This window comes from Ovis canadensis, chromosome 17, assembly GCF_042477335.2.
Source record: "Ovis canadensis isolate MfBH-ARS-UI-01 breed Bighorn chromosome 17, ARS-UI_OviCan_v2, whole genome shotgun sequence".
NCBI lineage: Eukaryota > Metazoa > Chordata > Mammalia > Artiodactyla > Bovidae > Ovis > Ovis canadensis.
Genome location: NC_091261.1, coordinates 55,265,956 through 55,285,839, shown reverse-complemented (window position 1 = coordinate 55,285,839; position 19,884 = coordinate 55,265,956). Strand labels below are relative to the sequence as shown.

At 54.1% G+C, this 19,884-nt stretch overlaps 1 protein-coding gene across 1 annotated transcript in view; it reads right to left on the bottom strand.

The window, feature by feature from the left end:
• The window catches only part of GALNT9 (polypeptide N-acetylgalactosaminyltransferase 9), a 120,716-nt gene that overhangs the window by 59,746 nt on the left and 41,086 nt on the right, over positions 1-19,884 (bottom strand). Inside the window, exons 3-5 of the mRNA XM_069558598.1 lie at positions 8,268-8,434; positions 5,942-6,116; positions 973-1,170 (exon numbers count right to left, since the gene is read on the bottom strand). Of these exons, the coding sequence (XP_069414699.1) occupies positions 973-1,170; positions 5,942-6,116; positions 8,268-8,434 (540 nt within the window). The remainder of the gene's footprint in view (positions 1-972; positions 1,171-5,941; positions 6,117-8,267; positions 8,435-19,884) is intronic.

Genomic DNA, 19,884 nt, shown 5'->3' with positions numbered 1-19,884 from the left:
GACCAAACTATGGTGGAGGTAATAGCGACCTCCTTCAAAAGGTCCCATGCATGCACTGCCGCATTCAGTGCCCCTGACCCTGCAGCAGGCCACCGCTGACCCACGCCTCTGTCGGAGACTCTTGGACACTCACAAGCAAGTCTGAGTCAGTCTCTTGTGGGGACATTGCTCCTTTCTCCTGGGTCTTGGTGCGCACAGGGTTTTGTTTGTGCCCTCCAAGAGTCTGTTTCCCTAGTCCTGTGTAAGTTCTGACAGCTCTATGGTGGGGTTAACGGCGACCTCCTCCAAGAGGGCTTATGCCACACCCAGGTCTGCTACACCCAGAGCCCCTACCCCTGCAGCAGGCCACTGCTGACCTGTACCTCTGCAGAAGACACTCAAACACTCAAAGTCAGGTCTTGCTCAGTCTCTGTGGGGTCTCCTGGTACACACAAGGTTTTGTTTGAGCTCTTCAAGCGTCGCTGGTAGATGTGGGATTTGATTTTAAGCGTGATTTCTCCCCTCCTACCATCTTGCTGGGACTTCTCCTTTGCCCTTGGATGTGGGGTATCTTTTTTTGGTGGGACCCAACATTCTCCTGTCCATGGTTGTTCAGCAGCAAGTTGTAATTTTGGAGTTCTCGCAGGAGAAGATGAGCACATGTCCTACTCTGCCACCTTGATCACCTGGTTATCACTCAGGTCACAATATGGAGCCACCTCCCATTTCCCCATTACACCACCATGTCCCTTTGCACACCTAGGGAAACCCTGTACCAACTGCATCCTGCCACTTCTACTCTCGCACCTGGTGCCAGGCCTTGGCTTTCTGCAGAGGACTGCTACCAGTCCCTCCAGTCCCCAAGGCCGCTGCTGCTGCCCTGCCCCACCTCACTGTCCTGGCTCTTTCCAGGGCAGGCCCCGCCCCAGTGGCCCCGCCCACCTGACTCCTCCAGTGCAGGCCCCGCCCCAGTAACCCTGGTGGCCGGCTCACCTGATGGGCGCCGCCTCGTCGCCGCGGTCCAGCCAGTCCTGGGGCGGGACGATGTACATGCACCAAAGGCCCCAGTTGTAGCCGTGGGCCGCGCTGGCGTATTGCTGCACCTCAAACGTGTCGTACTTGATGTTGTCGATGGCTGGCAGAACGATCCGCCGGCGGTCCTCCCGGATCCGCGTAAGGGCGGGCTCGGCCCTGCAAGGAGATGCCGGTCCCTGAGGAGGGGCACCGATGCCAGGGATCCCCTTCCCGTCCCCCTAGGTAGGGAGCCAGGACCCAGGCAGCCACACCCGCATCTAATGTCGGGCTAGACCAACCCTGCAGAGGGTAGATCCAAGCGCTGCACCTCTGGAAGCCCCGAAGTCGTCTGGGCTGCACACTCGCCTGCCCGAGGTCTCGCTCTGCCCGAGGCAGCCCGTGGCTAACCAGCGATTGACACTAGGGATATAAACACCATCCAGGCCCAATCTCTGACATCTCTGATGGGCTGTCCTGGCTCCAGAGAGCCCTGTGAGTCAGCTCAGTCTGTCAGCAGGCCTGCCTCACAGTCTGGCTTTTCTCGCAAGCGAATCCTACTTCCTGGCAGGCCTTCCCTCCAGGGCTGGAAGGTACATTCATTTATAAGCAGGAATGGAGGCATCAATGTGCCACACCCTCTTGTAACACATTGGAGCAAACCCGTGAACTAGAAAAGAAAAAAAAAAAATCCATGCCTCTAGGAGCTTAGGATATACTGAAGGGACAGAAAGGCTGACAAGTGCCATTGTGCAGTGCACAACCTACACAACAGTATGTGGTGGGCCTGACTGAGTGGGTATGGGGGGACAGACAAAAATGTATGAGTAAATGATATATTAGGAGGTGATATGTATTGTGACAGAAAAAGAGAGCAAAATAAGGGTGATTTGGAATTGCAGTTTTAAATAAGGTGTTCAGGGCAGGTTGCACTGGGTGATGAGCAGAGGTGGTGTAGGATGTAGCAGCTGGTTGTTGGCGAGGTAGGTGGGGTGCGGCACACAGAAGGAGCAGCCAGCGCTGAGCCCCTGGGACGCGCTGGTGTGCTTGGGAAGCAGGCCAGGCAGCTGGAGTGGAGAGATGGTGGCCGTGAAGGCGATGAAGGCGGAGAGGAGAGAGACCAGAGGACAAAGGCTGTGGGTTGTGAATTTTCAATGCAGGAGTCCCCAGGGGCAAACAGGTAGAGTTTCACTCTCGAGACGACCTTCCTTGTCTCCTGCAAGGATGAGATGCTGCCCAAGGGGCTGGAGTTCAACAGGCTCATGAGCAGCCTGCTGACTGGGGCACCAGAGAGATGAACAGGGGGACAGGGGCCGAGCTCAGGGAGGGACAACAGGGGCTGGGGCAGGGTGGGAGCTCTCGGACTCTGCCTGGCCAGATTCACCCAATAGCCAGCCTTTCTTCCTGTCCTTCCAAGCGAGAGCCTGGTATTTACCTGCCTTTCAGCTTCACGAGGAGGATTAATTCATTACTGTTAGCAAAGTGCTTCAGAGATGAAAAGCTCTCTGCAAATGCCACATGTGCTAATAAGGCAGAATCTTTATGGAGGCAGTTCTGGGAGGGGAGGGCTATTTGCAGATGGCTAACTGGGTTTTCAGTGGTAAAAATTAAAGTTACAGTAGTTTCAAATGGCATTTTGATGTGATAGACTTGTGACTCTCCCAAACGTCCTCCAAATGCTCCAGGGAGTTAAACATACACGAGAGGGACAGAAAGGCCTTCGAGTACAGCTGTGCAGGGCACAACCTACACAACAGCATGCAGTGACCTGGTGGAGGACAGACCGTAACGTCATTACTGACAGAAGGTGGCAGATGTCACGGGAAAAGAAGAGTTGCTTCATGAGGGTGGCAGAGGAGAGGGAAATGGGGGCCAGCAGCGATGGCACCCCACTCCAGTCCTCTTGCCTGGAAAGTCCCATGGGTGGAAGATCCTGGTAGGCCGCAGTCCATGAGGTTGCTAAGAGTCGGACCTGACTGAGCAACTTCACTTCGACTTTTCACTTTCATGCATTGGAGAAGGAAGTGGCAACCCACTACAGTGTTCTTGCCTGGAGAATCCCAGGGATGGGGGAGCTTGGTGGGCTGCCGTCTATGGGGTCGCACAGAGTCGGACACGACTGAAGCAACGTAGCAGCAGCCGCAGGGGAAGTCAGAACTCGCATCTCGGTCAGGCATGCTCTGGGTCAGAACCAGCCCTGAGAACACACTGGTGGTGCTGGGCTGGCTGAGATGTACCAGCGGGAGTGCAGGAGTGTGGAAGGAAAGGGCTCCATTCACCTGCCTACCAGGCACCAAAGCCCTGGTCCAACCAAAACAGCAGTTAGGAAAACCGGGAACTTTGAGAGGTCCCAAAGGCCAGACCCTCAGGGGCCCTAACTGGGGACACCTGGCCAGGCACTGTGGGACTTGATCAGCATACCCATCATGAACCCCCTCCCTATAATCCTCTCATCTCCCTCGAGGGAATATCTCAGTGAACCTCTTAGTTTAGGCTTCAGAGAGTTTAAAGATGTGACTTGGGAGATTTGATATAATGAAGAGTGAGTTTTAGTTTCTCTCAAAATGGGGCAAACTGGCTACATGGGGCTGACTTTTCCCCGCTGCTCGGCTGGTAGGGGCTGCAGGCTGCCCCTGGGTGAGGGGTTCATGCTCCCCGCCCACTGTGGACCCCTCGCATACCCTACCACTGTGGGTTTAACTTAAGGATCTTCAGGTGAGATCACACTGGGTGACCTCTGTGTGTGTGTGTGTGTGTGTGTGTGTGTGTGTGTTATGGCTCAGGTGTGTCCGACTCTTTGCAACCCCATGGACTGAAGCCCACCAGGCTCCTCTGTCCATGGAATTCTCTGGGAAAGAATACTGGAGTGGGTTGCCATTTCCTTCTCCAGGAGATCTTCCTGACCCAGGGATCAAACCCAAGTCTCTTGCATTGCAGGCAGATTCTTTACCATCTGAGCCACCGGGGAAGCCTAGGTGGGCCCTAAATCCACAGACAAGGGTCCTTAGAAGAGAGAAGGGGGGAGACACAGTCACACAGAGGGGAGAAGCCATGCGAAGACAGACACAGAGATTGGAGGGACGCGGTCACAAGCCCAGGGACTCCTGGAGCCCCCGGAGCTGGAAGAGGGGTGAATGGTGTCCTCCCACAAAGACTGGTCCACTTGGAACCCGGGATGTGACCTTATTGGGAAACAGAGTCTTTGCAGAGGTAATTCATTTAAAAAAACCCAAGATGATATAACCCTGGATTGGGGTGAGCCGTGAATCCAAGGTGTGTCCTTCTAAGAGAAAGGAGAGGGAGACTTGAGACCAGGACACAGAGGCGAAGCCATGTGATGGCGGAGGCAGAGATGGAGGGATGCTGCCACAGCCCTGGACGCCTGGAGCCGTCAGAGCTGGAAGAGTTGGGAGGCTCCTCCCCAAGGGCTTCCTGGGAGCCCAGCCCTGCCTGCACCTTGATTTTGACTTCTGGCCTCAGAGCTGTGAGAGAATGAATTTCTCGCGTTTTGAGCCCCCAGCCTTTGGTCATTGTTATGGCAGCCCCAGGACATGCACTGGGTGACCCTCCCTCCACCTGTTCATGTCCCAGCCCCTCCAACACAGGTGGTCCCCTGGGGTCTCAGTCTTCAGTCCCAGCTGGGCACTTGTCTGACACCTGTGTGCTGAAGCCGGCGCTGTTCACAAGCATCCCTCATGTAACCTTGGCAACAATCCAGCTCTCTAACATCACCAGTCAGTGCATGAAGAGACCAAGGCTTGCCCGGGGCTCAAACACTCACATCATGTTGGTGGCCCAACTGTCCCGTCCCAATCCTTCCCGCGGGATCGCCAAGCTCTGCCCTCCCCACCCAGTTGCCGTTTATTCCTCTTGGGTCCTCTGCAGGGCCTGGCAGGAGTGAGGGCTCAAGGGGCAACTCCTAGATGCAGCCACCAGAGAGGAAATTAGGAAACATACCAAGAGACCAGCGGGTGCTTTCCAGAAAAATTTGAGGCACATCCTTCTGTTCTAGCAACACATCCTCAGGCACCTGTTGTGACAGCATTAGCTCACCACCTGCCTAGGGACATCAGGGTCTGGATAGAGGCGCCAGGGCCACCCGCAGCTCTGAAGCTCCATGTGGATAATTTGCTGGACAAATGATTCTGTTCTTAAGGCATCACTGGCCACCTTTGGGCACAGCCTCATGAACATCCTCAGGCGAGAGAGCACAGATCCGGGGCCCCACCCTGGGACCCTGTATCCCACAGATCTGTACTTCCTGCCAGCTCTCAGGGGCATCAGATGCTGCTGGTCTGGGGTTCACACTGAGCACCGAGGCCCTGCAGGGTCCCTGCCCCCCGGGGCACCTCTAGATCGTCCTGCACACGTGCTTGGGTATCTCCGTGGTATCCTGGCCACTACCCTGTATCCTGGCCACTCCTCAGTCTCCCGGCCACTCCTCTGGCCAGATCCCCCTCCAGGTTTCTCATTAGAAGCCCGTCTTGCCCCTGAATGGATGGGTGGGGGAAAATGGGCAGATGCTGTGTCCTAGGACTTTCTCATAAGGATGAGAAATTGCTTCCAATCAGGCTTGGGTTTCTATTAACTGAGACCCGATAGACCACATTTCATATACACGAGACCCAACCTTGTGTGTACCTTCCTGACCTAAGGTCACATGCACATCCTCATTTGAACTGTCACCTGCTGGAGTGACTGGCCAATTAAAATTCCTCTGGGCACAAGGTGGGGAGACAGATCAGTCCTCATACACAGGCATCACAAACAGGGTTCTGGGTTCTAGGAACTGCACATGGAGTGGCCACGTGGCTGGACTCAGCTGCGCCCCCCTCACCCCCACCGGGCTCATCCTCTTTGCCCAGCTCCTGCAGGCCGTAGCAGACCCCACCCGACCCCACCCGACCCCACCCAGGGCACAGCTCCACTTGGCCCCAGGCCCCAGCCTTACCAGCCTGTGCTGAACTCCACATGGGCATCAAAGAAGCCGACGATGGGGGCCGTGGCGACCTTCCAACCCTGCAGCCGTGCCCGGATCAGGCCTTCCCGCCTGCTGTTGCGGACGATCTTCACCAGGCCCGGGTATCTCTTGCTGACGTATTGGTCCAGGTTGAGCTTGAGTTCCACTGCGGGGACACAGAGAAGTTTCAGGTGTGGCACTGTGGGAGAGCCCGAGGCCACTGAGACCCACAGTCGTTGTGTGCTCCGGATCCATACTTCATAAACTTTAAGAGGACACACCATGGCTGGACGCGGCTCAAGGTGCTGGGGGGACTTTGGAGAGATAAGACCCCCACCTTGTGGAGCTGTGTTCCAGCGAGAGAGACCACGATCTGTCAAGCCAGATTGATCCAGACAGAAGCACTTGTTATGAGAATAAGAGAAAACGGGGCTGAATTACTCAACTGTAGGAACGCAGTCCACAGGCAGATGGATGGATAAACAAAGCGTGGTGCATCCACAGAATGGAATACGGTCCGGCCTTAGAAAGGAAACTCTGACACATGTTACAAGGTAGATAAACTTGAGAACATGATGCTCAGTGAAATAATCCAGTCCCCAAAGGGCAAGTGCTATGTGATTCCCCTTACATGAGGTCCCTGGAGCAGACGTGTCCATAGGGACAGAAGGCAGAATGGGAGGTGGATGGGGAGTTAGTGTTTAATGGGGACAGGGTTTCATTTGGGGAAGATGAAAAGGTTCTGGTGGTGTTGGTGGTGATGGCTGTACAATGATGTGAACGTCCTTGACACCCCTGAACTCTACAATTATTTTGTAAATGGTTAATTTTACGTTATGAGAATTTCAACTCAATAAGTCATTGAAAAAACAGATGAGGGCCCAGGAGTCTTTGTGAGGAAGCTTCCGAGGGCTAAAAGTACAAGCAACAAAATAGGTCACAATAATAGCAAACATTAGCCAAAATGAAACAAGAAAAAGGGGAAAGGGAGTGGGTGTCTGAGTGGGGAGGGGGCTTCTCCAGGTCGGCGGGGCAGGGACAGGGGTGGCCTGTGGAGGTGACACGTGGGCTGTGACGGGACAGGGAGCCAGCGGGGTAGAGAGGAGGACATTACAGGCATGGGAAAGGAGCAGTGTGGGGACACCCTTAGCTGCCCTCAGGGGTAGGGGAGTGGGTGGGGAGGAGGTGCAGGGAGGAGCAGAGGGCTTGGGAGTGGGCTCGGGGCTGTGCAGGAGGAGCCGAGAGGGTTGGAACCAGACCCTTGCTCCTGGGCCTTTGCAATACTCTCACGCCTTGGCTATGGGGACTTCTCGCAGAAGACCTCCACCACCCAGAGGCCTTCCCCCCACACGCCCACCACCAGGCTCTAGTGGATACTCCCGGGAGGGCAGCCTGGCCCCACGGAGGGCTCCAGCTGCAGAGCCAGTGGGTCCCAAAGCAGTGTCCCCGTGCTCTGTCCTGCCCTCTCCAGGCCTCGTTCTCGCTCCCTTGACAGTGTCAGGCGGGGCTCTCCTGGCGTAGACACAGAGGACAGGCGAGGCTGGAGATCCTTCAGGCCAGGAGGGCTCTGGGAGGCCTCTCCCCGCTTTCCTCCACCCTCCCCCTGCCTCCCGACGTGAGAAAGAGAGACTGCAATGATGGAGAGACCCAACAGTCACAGCTCAGTGCACCGGGACCTCGGTGTGGGAGCCGCTGGTAGTGGGGTCCATGCTCCTCTCTGCTTCTGCAGAGGAACAGATGAGGACAGGCCAGGAACCTCCAGACCCTTGTTGGGGGCTTGGAGCCCCACGTGCCTGGTGGGTGTGGATAAATGCCTGGGCTGGATGGAGGCCGACGTGGGGCCATGATAAGAAATCCCTGGGGCCCGCGCTCCAGCTGTGAGCACTGGCCCCTTCCCCATCAGCAAGCCTCCCACTGGAGTTTTGTCCACAAACAAGAAGTGAAGGTGTGATTAGCTTAGGGATACTCAACACACGGGGGGCCTTTCTGGATGATGGCTGTAGGGGTTTTGGAAATAGGGGTTTTGTGGATGTAAACAGTTAAGGGTCTTGAGATAAAAACCTTCCGGATTAGGATGGGCCCTAACTTCAAGGACGAAGGTCTTTATAAGAAGAGGAGAGACAAATATACCAGAAGGGGGAGAGGTGTGGCCACAAGCCCAGGACACCAAAGATGCCAGCAGCTGGCAGAAGCAGGAGGGATCCTCTCCTGGAGCCTCTGGAGGAAACGTGGCCCTGCCCATACCCTGAATTAGAACTCTGGGCTCCAGGGCTCCAACACGCTTCCCTCACTGGGGTGCTGAGCTGGCCCCACTCACCATTATCGCTGTTGTCGTCCACCAGGATCACCTCCTTGAGGAGCTGGGAGGGCGTGTGGTTGACCACGCTGTGGACGGAGCGCAGAATGACCGAGAGGGCTTCGTTGACAAAGATGAACACCACCGAGATTTGGGGCAGGTCATCCGAGTAGGTCATCTGTCTGCACCTGCAGGAGAGATGGCGTGGGGGGCAGAGGTCAGGGTCGGGACAGGCTGGGGAGGTGGGAGCCGGGAGCCCCCAGAGGAGGCCCGCTGGGACCACTTCTAAATCCTGCTACCGATGGAAGAGCAATAGGGATGCCACGGTTAGAGAAGGAATGAGCACAGGGAGAGAAACAGGGGGATGATGTTCATCTCAGAAACCCTAGCTTCCACACTCTGCCCCTGGACCCTGCCGTCTCCCTGCGGAAAGACAGGGACATTGCACCTGTAAGGGATTAACGTCCCACTGAGATCCCATGGAACATTTTTTGACACCCTTGGAAGACATGAAAGAGAAGTGAAGGGGAGATGATCACCTCTTAGTGCAGTCCAGTGGAGGGTCCAGGAGAGCCCCAGCCTGGAGCCCACATCAGCCACTCCCCATGCCCAGCTCTATCTGTTCCCCAGGTGGTCATGGTGTTGGTGGCTGCTAGACAGAGGGTGTCTACCGGGAAGGTCCTATGCTCAAGGGACACTGTCCTCCGAAGTGAGACCTGAGCAACACTGGTGACAAGTACGCAAGTGTCCAACGAGGGCTGTTGAACTAGGAGAGATGCCTGCATGGGACGGCCTAGCTGTGGCCTCCACTTAACCTCAGCGTCAAGATGAAATAGGATGAAGTATCTTCTCCAAAGGTCTTATCTTGGAAGTAGGGATGTGGGAGGGGAAATGAAGGGAGCAGGGAAAGCAGAATATTCCATAATTGAGCGTGGGATGAGGCCGGTGAGTGCCTGCTAATATAATAATACAGTGGAATAAATTCACAAGGAAACATGGGGAATTATCAAAAATAGAGAAGTGGGGGGAAAAGGAACAAAAATTGAAGTGGGTAATAAAGTAAGACAGAAGGAACTCAAGTATGTTGGCTGCTACAATAAATGTAAGCAAACTAATTCTCTCTTTAAAATAGCAGAGGCTGTTCAATGAAGTTAGATACATACACACTAATCCACACACACACACTTGCACACATTCATATTCACACACAGCTTGCACATTTTCATTCACACACAGCTCTGGTTTATGGTTTATAATAAACACAATTAAAATAGAGTGATTTTTTTTTAAAAAGATTGGAAATATAAACAAGTGAGAAAGAGATGCCAGACAAATACTGCCTCTCTAAGCCAGACTTTCAGCACAGATATCACATAGGATGGAGAAGGCTCTTTATGAAGGAGACAGAATAATTATAAACTGTTATCCCAAAGTGAACTGGCACCTGGGTGTAAAAGGAAAAATTACTAGAAAAGTAAGGAGAGTTTGATAAAACTATAAGTGTGCGTCACCTTCAGACTGGGCAGACTGAAAAAGTAAGACCATGAAGGAATTTACATAAGGAAGCCCCTAATTCCTTCAAGGAAATTTTTTGTTTTCCTTAGGCTCATAGGACATTTACAGAAAGTGGTCATGTATTTGCAAAATAGAGAACTTTAGATTTTTATGAAGCAGAAATTTCACAGGCTGGGCTGGGTCTGCGGGCCTGTGACCTGAGCAGTCCCACGGGGCCCACACTTGGAGCGACCCACTCCCATCACAGCCTCCTCCCCATCCATCCATGTGCTTCCTATTCTCATCAGCTAACCAGTCATTCGTTTAGGGGTCACACTGCTCCAGTATGACCTCATCTTAACTAGTTACACCTTCAACAACCCCATTTCCTATTCAGAAACACTCTGAGGTCCTGGTAGGTAGATCTGGACATCTTTGGGGGGACACTTAGCCCATGATCAGTCATGCTTATCCCACAACTGGAGAAAGAGCTTTATTTAAAGATGGTGGTGTGGGGGGGACTTCCCTGGTGGTCTAGTGGCTAAGACTCTACACTCCCAATACAGGAATCCTGGGTTTGATCCCTGGTCAAGGAACTAGATCCTACCTGCTACAACTAAGACCCTACGCAGTCAACAAATAAACAAAAATAAATATTAATAAAAATAAAAATGGGGGCTCATTGTAGTTGTTGGGGGCTAAGGGTGAGAACAAGGTAGAGCTGTCTGAGAAAGATGACCAATACTGGCATAATCAACCATGATGATAACCAATAACTATAATAATCAATTATGAGAATGACCGATCATGATAATAAATAATAAGGAGGGCAACTGATACTGATGATAACCGATTGTGATAATAACTAATACTAGTGGATAATCAGTCATGATGACAACCAGTCAGGATGATAGCAACAGCTGAGGGTCTCCAGCGCACAGCACTTGCTCTGTGTTTCTCAGCCCTCCAGCTCCCTCAGCAGCCCTAACAGAAATGTGAGGGTCCTGGCAGTTAACTGCCCCCTCCTGTAGTGAGCGCTGCCCTCAGAGGTGGTGCTGGCTGCCCCCAGCCAGCGGGAGCGAGCCTTGAGGGGGGCCCTCCCTCCTGCCTGCTCCCAGCTGGGGTTAGAGCGCCTGCCTGACTCTGTGACTAAGGAGAGTCCTGCGTCACTGTCACACGGGTATGGGCTGCGGCGCTGCAGGGAGAGTTCATCACTCAGGAAAATGCTTTCTGACAAGAAGACTTCACTCCATTTTTCTGTGGAGGAAGGAAGTTGGAATGTACGATTTTCATGAACCTGCAAAATGTGTGAAACAGGAAAAAAAAAAAAGCACACCTTGAGGAAGGAAATCTATCTTGAGAGTGACCGCGGCTGCAGTTGCAGACAGGAAGGACGGGTTTGGAGGAGGGGTTCTTGGGGGCCTGCGGGGGCGGGGCTGCAGTGCCCCCCACGGCCTCCCCATCCCAAAGGCCTGGGTGCTGTCAGTCCTGCACCTTCTTGCCAGCCCGCCATGCTCAGGCGTCCTCACGTGGCTTCTTTAGGGTCTCTCGCCCCCCACTGCAGGCCCCCCAAGAGCAGGCTCCTTCACTGCTGCACCCCAAGACCCCAGAGCTGGTCACACAGTAGGGCTTACGAGCACTTGTTGACAAGGGGAAGAAAGAACAAGAAAATGGGTCATACGTGGCCGAGTCCTGACACTCATGGGCTCCCCCGCCCCGTCTAGATGCACAACGACCTCAGCGCAGCAGGAACCTCCGCTGTGTTCAGGGTGTGGAGGAAGCTGGCGGAGTCTGGAGGGCGTGGGAGCTCTCGTCCCCCTTCTTCTCCCTCCGTGACCAGGTTAGGAGGCCAGGGACCTCTCCGGCTTGGCCACTGGGCCACAGACGTCTCTTCTAAAAGACGTTTCAACCGGCAACAGCCACCTGGCACTGCCTGTGGAGAAGCCACCAGCTTCTGCAGCCGTCTCCTGGGGACACACCTCACATGAGACTCCTTCCAGGGGCTGGAGGCCGTACTGGCAAGAAGGGACGAGGTGCCCACCCCCACGGCTTCCACTTGTGAGGGCACAGGGGTTGGGGGGTGAGCACGGTAACAAAGGTTTTGACTGCAGAGAATAGAGCGGGGTGACGGGGTGAAGAGTGGTCACAGGGAGGTGTCTTTGGACAAGGCAGCGGAGGAGGTGTGGGGGTCCCAGAACAGTCAGTCCATTTGGGCCCCGGAAACATACACCCAGATATTTATAGTCCCAGGTCCAGAGGCTGGAAGGCCAAGGCCGAGGCTGGTCTCTGAGGCCTCGCTCCTTGACGTGTATACAGCCATCTCCTCCCTGCATCCCTACACATTTGTCCCTGTGTGTCTCTGTCCAGATCTCCTCCCATAAGGACACCAGTCCTGTGGGATTAACCCCACTTTGCAGCCTCACTTTACCTCGGTCACCCATTTATAAGCCCCACCTCCACATACAGTCACATCCTGAGGTCCTGGGGTGAGGACTTTAACATATGGATTTGCGGGGGCACACAATTCAGCCCACAGAAAAATCCAAAAGATAAGTAGGGCTCAGCCAGGCAGGGACCAGGCCATTCCATTGGCTGGGAGTGTGTACAGCAGGTTTCCCATTGGGCGATGAGCTGTCTCATTTTATTGTTTGTCTACACTTAACAAATCACACCCGAATTGCAAACATTTGCAGCTTACAAATTGTTATTTAAGTTAGAAATCATGCAATAGAGGTGGCTCATTTTTCTCCAGCACAAATTTGCATAAAAATAATCTGTTTTCCTTAGCATATAATCCCCTTCTCAGTTGGAAAATAAAATTGTTTGTGTTAAATATTGAGCAGAGGGTGTTCCCTGGCGGTTCAGTGGTTAGGACTCTTCGCTTTCACTGCTGAGGGCCCAAAGTCAATGCCTGATAGGGGAACCAAGATTCCACAAGCTTTGCAGCGGCCACAAAAAATAAAAATTAAAAAAATAAATATTGAGCCGATAGAAGGGTTTGTTTATCACACACAAGTAGGTAAGATGTCAGTGAGGCAGTAAGAAACCTGTGCTAATACCCCGCTGGAGATCAGGAATGTTACTGTCCAAAGTGCAGCCTCCCCTATGCTTTTCTTTATAGTCTCTGATCCCAGGTACCCAGCCCGTAGCACACATGAACTTGACCTTAGGCCGAGCCCCTCTGGTCCTGCCTTTGTACCAGCACAAGCTCCACTGGCCGCCGGGCCAGCCTGTCCCACGATGTGCCTGCTTCTCCTCCCAGCAGTGGCACTGTGTTTCCACATCTCTTTCTGTGCCTGAATCAGCGTTCAGTTTCAGGGCTCAGTGGCCTCCCCGCCCCGCACTGGAGCCAGGGAGGGGCTGGATGTGATGGTGGAAACAAAACTGACCACCACGTGGCGGTCCTGGAATAAGTCTGTCTAAGTAGAACCAGAGGGCTCTTCTCTGTAATTAAAAGCTCTATTTCTGTCAGACAGAAAATAAACCAAGTTGACGGAGTTTGGAAAGAATCAGAGTTCAGCAAGAGGGCAGCTCTGAGAGCTTGTAGTCACAGTGACCCAGAATGGGCCCAGGAGTGGGGCAGATGCAGGGGACAGAGCGGGGGACATGGGCAAAGAGGGAGAAGGACCTCCATCATCCCCACCCGGGGCTTCCAGAGGGGGAGGGAGACCCAGGGCACACCCACACGCTCGTTGCTTACTGTAAAACAGGGAAGACCGCATGATACACTATAATGATCTCAACTTGACACTGAATGTTACATCAGCATCACATTTTTATGTTCAAACCCGCAGCGGGGTGTCCCCACCCTTCCCTAGACAGTCACAGGTCAGGAGAGAATAAGGCCCTGTCTCCTGTCCCCCTCCCTCCTGCTACTACTCTCTCTGCTCCCCTTTGCGATGAACTCATCCCTTTCCAGCCCCACCCCCTCTGGCAAAGCCTTGGCCTTGACTTTGGCCTCCCCCACCTCTCCCTTGACCCTCTTCCTGCATGTGCTCACCACCCACTAAGGTGCAATCTCTGGGATGTGAGCTGGGTCCCCTCTGACCTGACCTCTGTATTTTCCCTCTTGCTCACCTGATGGCCCCTCATGGCCCCTCAAGAGCACAAGAGTCTGCTCCTGCCTCAGGGCCTTTGCGTGCCCTCCCTGCCTGGCACACGTCTCCCCTATGTGGCCACATCACTGACTGCTACTCTTCCCTGCCTCCCAGGCTGGGAGCCCCAGGCAGGGCTTCCAATTTGTCTGGTCACTGCCTCATCAGCACCTAGGACTGCAGATGCTCCAAAGGCTTTAACACATATCATCACAGCTCCTGGTGGATTCAAAGGTGGGCTGTGCGATGCACGTTTAAAGCTATGGCGCATATGGACAAACCTCTGGATAATTCTGAATGGGGGAAACATCAGAAGTCTAAACGTGAGTGAGGTTCAAGCTGAATTTGAGGATACGTGTGCATGTATACCCTACATGGGCACACGCATGCCCACACTCACACATGCCACACACACCCATGAGCCCTTGACAGAGGAGTTGTGTACCCCCCTTGGGGGCATTTGCCTTATTCGGAGGACTCTTCAGTCCCTGCTGAGCCATGAGTAATCCATCCAGACCAGGTTTTCCCCGTCTCAGCCCTCTGGAATTTTGGGGCAGGATAATTCGGTTAATTCTCTGTTGTGGGGGCTGTCCTGTACATGGCAGTGTTTAGCAGCATCCCTGGCCCCCACCCAGGTTGAGACAATCCAGAGTGCCTCCAAACATCTCTAAATGTGCCCTGAGGTGACATTACCCAGTAAGGAGCCCTGGTCCAGGATCTGAGGTCTGACCCCGGAGCGCTTGAATTCGGCAAACATTCTAGAATCATCAGGCTCTCGGCACCCATCCCAGTGTGCCTGGTGACTGACACCTGTTGCAGTGCAACTCTCTTGAGGTCCCTTCCTCCCCCTGAAAATGTAACGCCAGCCAGAGTCCTGTCCATCCTGTCTCAGGCTGAGGACATTTGCTGTGGTCCAACTCAGCCCTTTCCTCTTCCCCAGTAACACATGAAGTCCACTTCCCATCATCACATTCTAAGTCTCAGCCCCTGGATGCAGTGAGGCACGTGAGTAGGCCTGAATCAGGCGTTTCACCAATAGCCTCAGGAATAGACACACAGAGCCACAGAAACGTTGCTCCTTGGGGAGATAAGATGTGCGGCTGGAGCAGCTGCATTCATTTTGCTTCCAGTGGTCAGGATGAAGCCATGAGGCAAGAGCAGAGCAGAGAGACGGTGAGATGCCAGGTCCAGATGACGTCAGCTGATCCTCAAATCCAACTTGACATGAAGCCAGTGCTTCCTCCAGACTTTGTAGTTGCAGGAATCATATGTCCCCTCCCTGTCTCTCCCTTTTTCTCTCTTTTTCCAGTACAAGACAGTTTGAGATGGATTTTCTGTCACTTGTGATGGAAGGAATCCTGATCCAGCACAGGTCCTAAAATGTGCGTGATGCAGAGATGCACTTGTTTGAAATCAAGGATGCCCCTCAGGAAGGTCTGCCTGGCTGCAGCATCCTGGAGTCCCTGAGCATGCAGAGAGGGGAAGACAGGGGAGCTGGTGGGTTCAGTGCTCACAGGGGTTAGCCTGGCCACTGCCTTGGAATGTCCCATAGCACATTCCATCTCAAGATGTCCCTGTCCAGGTGAGCTAGGGGCTTTTATCATATTGTTGGTGGAGATGACACCAGCTGCTTCATCCTAACCCTGTCCTTGTCTGGGACACACACAGTCCCAGCTTGGAACCTTGGTTGCCTCAAGAGGAGGGGAGAACCAACTGCAAACCCCCTCAGTTAAATTCTCAGCAAACTCCCATCTCCAAGATTCGGGTGTCCCCATCATCCTGTGAGGCAGAGACTGAACAAACCAAACTCTGCAGGAGCTCTGAGAAGGAGCAGGAAAGCATCCTTGCCTTTCATGGTTCACAGAAGAGACACACAACAACCTAGGACACATGAGAGGAAGCCTGCTAGGGGCCCTGGGAAGCTTCCTCTGTTCTTAAAGAGCAACCAGATGTAGGAGCGTATTTATTCTAGCCCTTTGGAAATTTGACTTATGAAGATGTGATGCTGAGAGCTGCAGCAGCCATACTGTGACCAGGAGGAGCAGAAGCCCAATGCACTGGGTGTGGCAGCAGAAAGTTGGAAAGAGTAGAGGTCCCTGGTGATGTCACTGAGCCACCAATGCACAGCTTTGTCCCCCCACCAAGCCTGTGGACTTCTTGTTATCTGAGATTAGGAATTCCATTATAGTTGCAGTCACTCCTGAGTTCCTGGGTTTTTCACCTGAAAGCATTCTTTCTGACATAGAACATCCACTCTTTTTAGGGGGGAATCCCACTTCTACCTTGAAATGTCATCTAGCCCCTGTACCCGCAAATGTCACCCCACGACAGTCTGAGATGGGTGTTTTGGCAGGTTATGCTTTCCAAAGATGCTGCAACATCAGCTCCCAACCCTCCTGGCACTTGGTTCCTCCCCTCGAACCCCAGGGGCTCAGCAGCCTCTTGCCAACAGAATGCAGGCAAGGGACGCCACTTGGCTTCTGAGCTGAGCCATGAAGAGTAACAAGGTTCCGTGTGCTGGGACTCTGTTCTGGGGCCAAGTGGTACCACAGAGGGAACCGGACTCTGCCCTGAATGCCAGGCTGTGAGGAGATGCAGGCCATGCAAAGGGGCCCTGTGTGGGTGCTCGGTGGACTGTACATCTGCTGGCAGGCATGTATATGATGATACCCCCAGGTGACTCCAGCCCCCATGGTTGAGCCCCCCACCCCCGCCAACATCACTCCTTCCCAGAGCAGTCCCAGAAGGCATCGCTCAGAGAGTCAATTTCCTCTGCACCCAGTCTGACCCCTTGCCTCCGAGTCCATTAACACAGCTGACTGAGCAGCAGCTGTAACCGCGACAGGTATGTTCCCCAAAGCCTGGCAGTTCCATCTTTCTCTTGGACACATGGCATCCTGCACAGTGCTGGGCACACAGTGGAGGCTTCCTGCAGGCTGGCAGACTACACACTCGCCCCCATGCCCGCCAGATCACAGTTGCAGGAGGGGTTGGGCTGTGTGCTCCGTCCCCCGCCCACCAAGAGGCTCTGACTTGGCCTTTGCGTGCCCCACCTGGAGCCAGAGAAGTCAGACATTCTCAACCACCAAGCCGTTTGGCAGAGGATTTATAGACCCGGAGAGCCACAGGCGGTTATGAGCTCTCGAAGCCACTTCCGAGGTCGTGGCTGGAATGCACAGCAGGCAGTGTCCCGGCTGGCCTCACGGGAAGCGGGGCCATGGCAGCGACACTAATGGAAATTTATGGGGACGCCCTTTGTGCTGCTGGAGAGATAAATGCAGGATGGAGAGGGGATGAAGTGGCAGTGGCTTCCCAGGGGGACAGCAAGCTTCGCCTGGTGACAACAGGACACACATCCATCTCCGAGCGGAGGAGACAGGTCTGGGCTGAGCACAGGCTGGGGAAGCTGAGACTGATGTTTCAGGGAACAGCTGCCAGGAGGGTTCTAGGAAGCCTGTCACCAAGGCAGTGGGATCTCCCTGCTGGGTCAACATGCTTCTGCCCTCTCAGGGACATCAAGGTGAGCCTGGAATCCCCAGCTAGCTCGGGCCACCACAGTGCCCAAGGCAGGATTCTGATGGGCACAGGGGCAGAGCATCCCCCACAGAAAACCAGCCCAGATGAGGCTGCTAGGGAAGGTAGGAACTGGAGACCAGCAGGATGAGAAACACCAGAGCCTCCTGCTTGGGTCTTTCCAAGACTGAGTCCATCCTTCTGTCCAGGGAGTTGGCTACAAGACCTCCCAGAAACAGTATGTATGTGCACACACACGCACTCGTGTGCATACACTGCACAGATGTATAAGCACACATGCACACAAGTAATAGTGAAGTGAAAGTCGCTCAGTCGTGTCCGACTCTTTGCGACCCCATGTCCATGGAATTCTCCAGTCCAGAATACCGGCGTGGGTAACTGTTCCCTTCTCCAGGGAATCTTCCCAACCTAGGGACTGAACCCAGCCTCCGACATCACAGGCAGATTCTTTATAAGTTGAGCCACCGGGTAAGCCCAAGAATACTCGAGTGGGTAGCCTATCCCTTCTCCAGCGGCTCTTCCTGACCCAGGACTGAACCGGGGTATCCTGCATGGCAAGTGGATTCTTTCTTTACCAGCTGAGCTACTGAGGAAGCCCACACACAGAGTCAGACACGACTGAGCAACTTTCACTTTCACACAAGTAAAACACTATGCAAACACACATACACACGACATAGATGTACACATACGTATTACACATGCCCATGCGTGCATTCTCATGCGTGCACACATAGGGCACCTTGCACACGGCCGCACACTGTGGAGATGTTAACGGCTCACATTTTATTTATTTATTTATTTTTAATGATTTTTGGCTCTACTGGGTCTTTGTTGTTGATGGAGGGCTTTCTCTAGTTGTGGCAAGTGGGGTTAATCTCTAGTTGCAGTGCCCAGGCTTCTCGTGGTGGTGGCTTCTCTCGTTTTGGCTCTCCGGCTTTAAGCACCAGCTCAGCAGCTGTGGCACAAGGACTTAGTTGCTCTGAGGCATGTGGGATCTTCCCGGACCAGGGGTCAAACCCGTGTGCCCCCCATTAGCAGGCAGATTTGAGGGAAGCCAAATGGCTCACATTTATTGGAGGCACCTGCGCGTGGAGCTAAGGGCAAGCACAGATCAAGTGCTCACTCTTCCACATCTAGGCCCCCACTTGCATGCAGTAAGCAGCTGCAGGCTGACTTGCACAAACCCTCGGAGAGACACATGGGCTGCGATGCATGATCTTGACACCACATATCTGAGGAGATCTGAGCACACACAGGAGAAGGCAATGGCACCCCACTCCAGTACTCTTGCCTGGAAAATCCCATGGATGGAGGAGCCTGGTGGGCTGCAGTCCATGGGGTTGCCAAGAGTCGGACATGACTGAGAGACTTCACTTTCACTTTTCACTTTCATATATTGGAGAAGGAAATGGCAGCCCACTCCAGTGTTCTTGCTTGGAGAATCCCACGGACGGGGGGAGCCTGGTGGGCTGCCGTGTATGGGGTGGCACAGAGTCAGACACGACTGAAGTGACTTAGCAGCAGTAGCAGAGCACATACACCTTCAGAGCTCAGAGCAAAAGCCAGTCAGAAACAGAACGTTGGGCCGTGCAGAGAAAGACCCCTCCCACATCCCCCTCATAAGAGGCCCGGTGGGAGAGTCACACTTGGAATTGTGGGCTGAAGGGCATGGTCGCTATCCAGGTGCCCTGAGGCCTGCCCACACCCAGGAAAGCGAGTGGACTGCACCAGTGGCCAGGCTGCAAATCCCTGGGTGCAATGCTATAGAGGAGCCCTGGGCCTCCTGGAGTGCCTCTGCCTGGCAGCAAGGTCAATCAGGGCCCAAGTGTGCGATCTTCAGGGCCTATGACCTCTGGTCCCTCCAGGCCCTCCCTCAGACAGTTCCTGAGGTCGCTGGGCCAGAGGCCAATGACCCTTCACATGCAGGAGTCCAGCCCAGCACCGATGTCTTCATTCTGTTGCTCCAGAAGCCCCAGCAGGGCCTCTGAGGATGCTCGGTGAGCCCATGGGGAGGACGGTGGAAAGGAAGGGAAACACGGGACCCCAGCTGTTTGTTCATCCAGTCCCACATTGACTGGGCCCTGCTCTGCCATCCAGCACATCCCCAGCTGAGATGGAGCCACGGGGGAGGTGGCCCTGTTTCTCCTGTCTCCTGAAACTAATAAAGCCTTAGACCTGCTGCCAGGGGACCAGATGGCTCCAAGGAAGAGCCCAGTCTGCAGGAGAGCAAGAGGGTGGGGGGTCTGTTCCCAGCAGTGACCATCCCACGCTGAGAAGCGGGCTCACCTGATGGGTCCCTGCCCTCCCTAGACACCTCTTTCCCTGAGCACAGACGAGGCTCCAGGGGCTCTGGGAGCTGGTGGGAGGGAAAGAGGGTCAACTGGCTGCAGCAGTTCCACCCGAGGGAAAAAAAAAAAAAACCTGGCATGTTTCCATGACAACCCCACACTTTCCATCCCATCCCATCCGTCTGGGACACGCCTCCACTTGCAGAGCCTCAGCCCTCCAGCAGC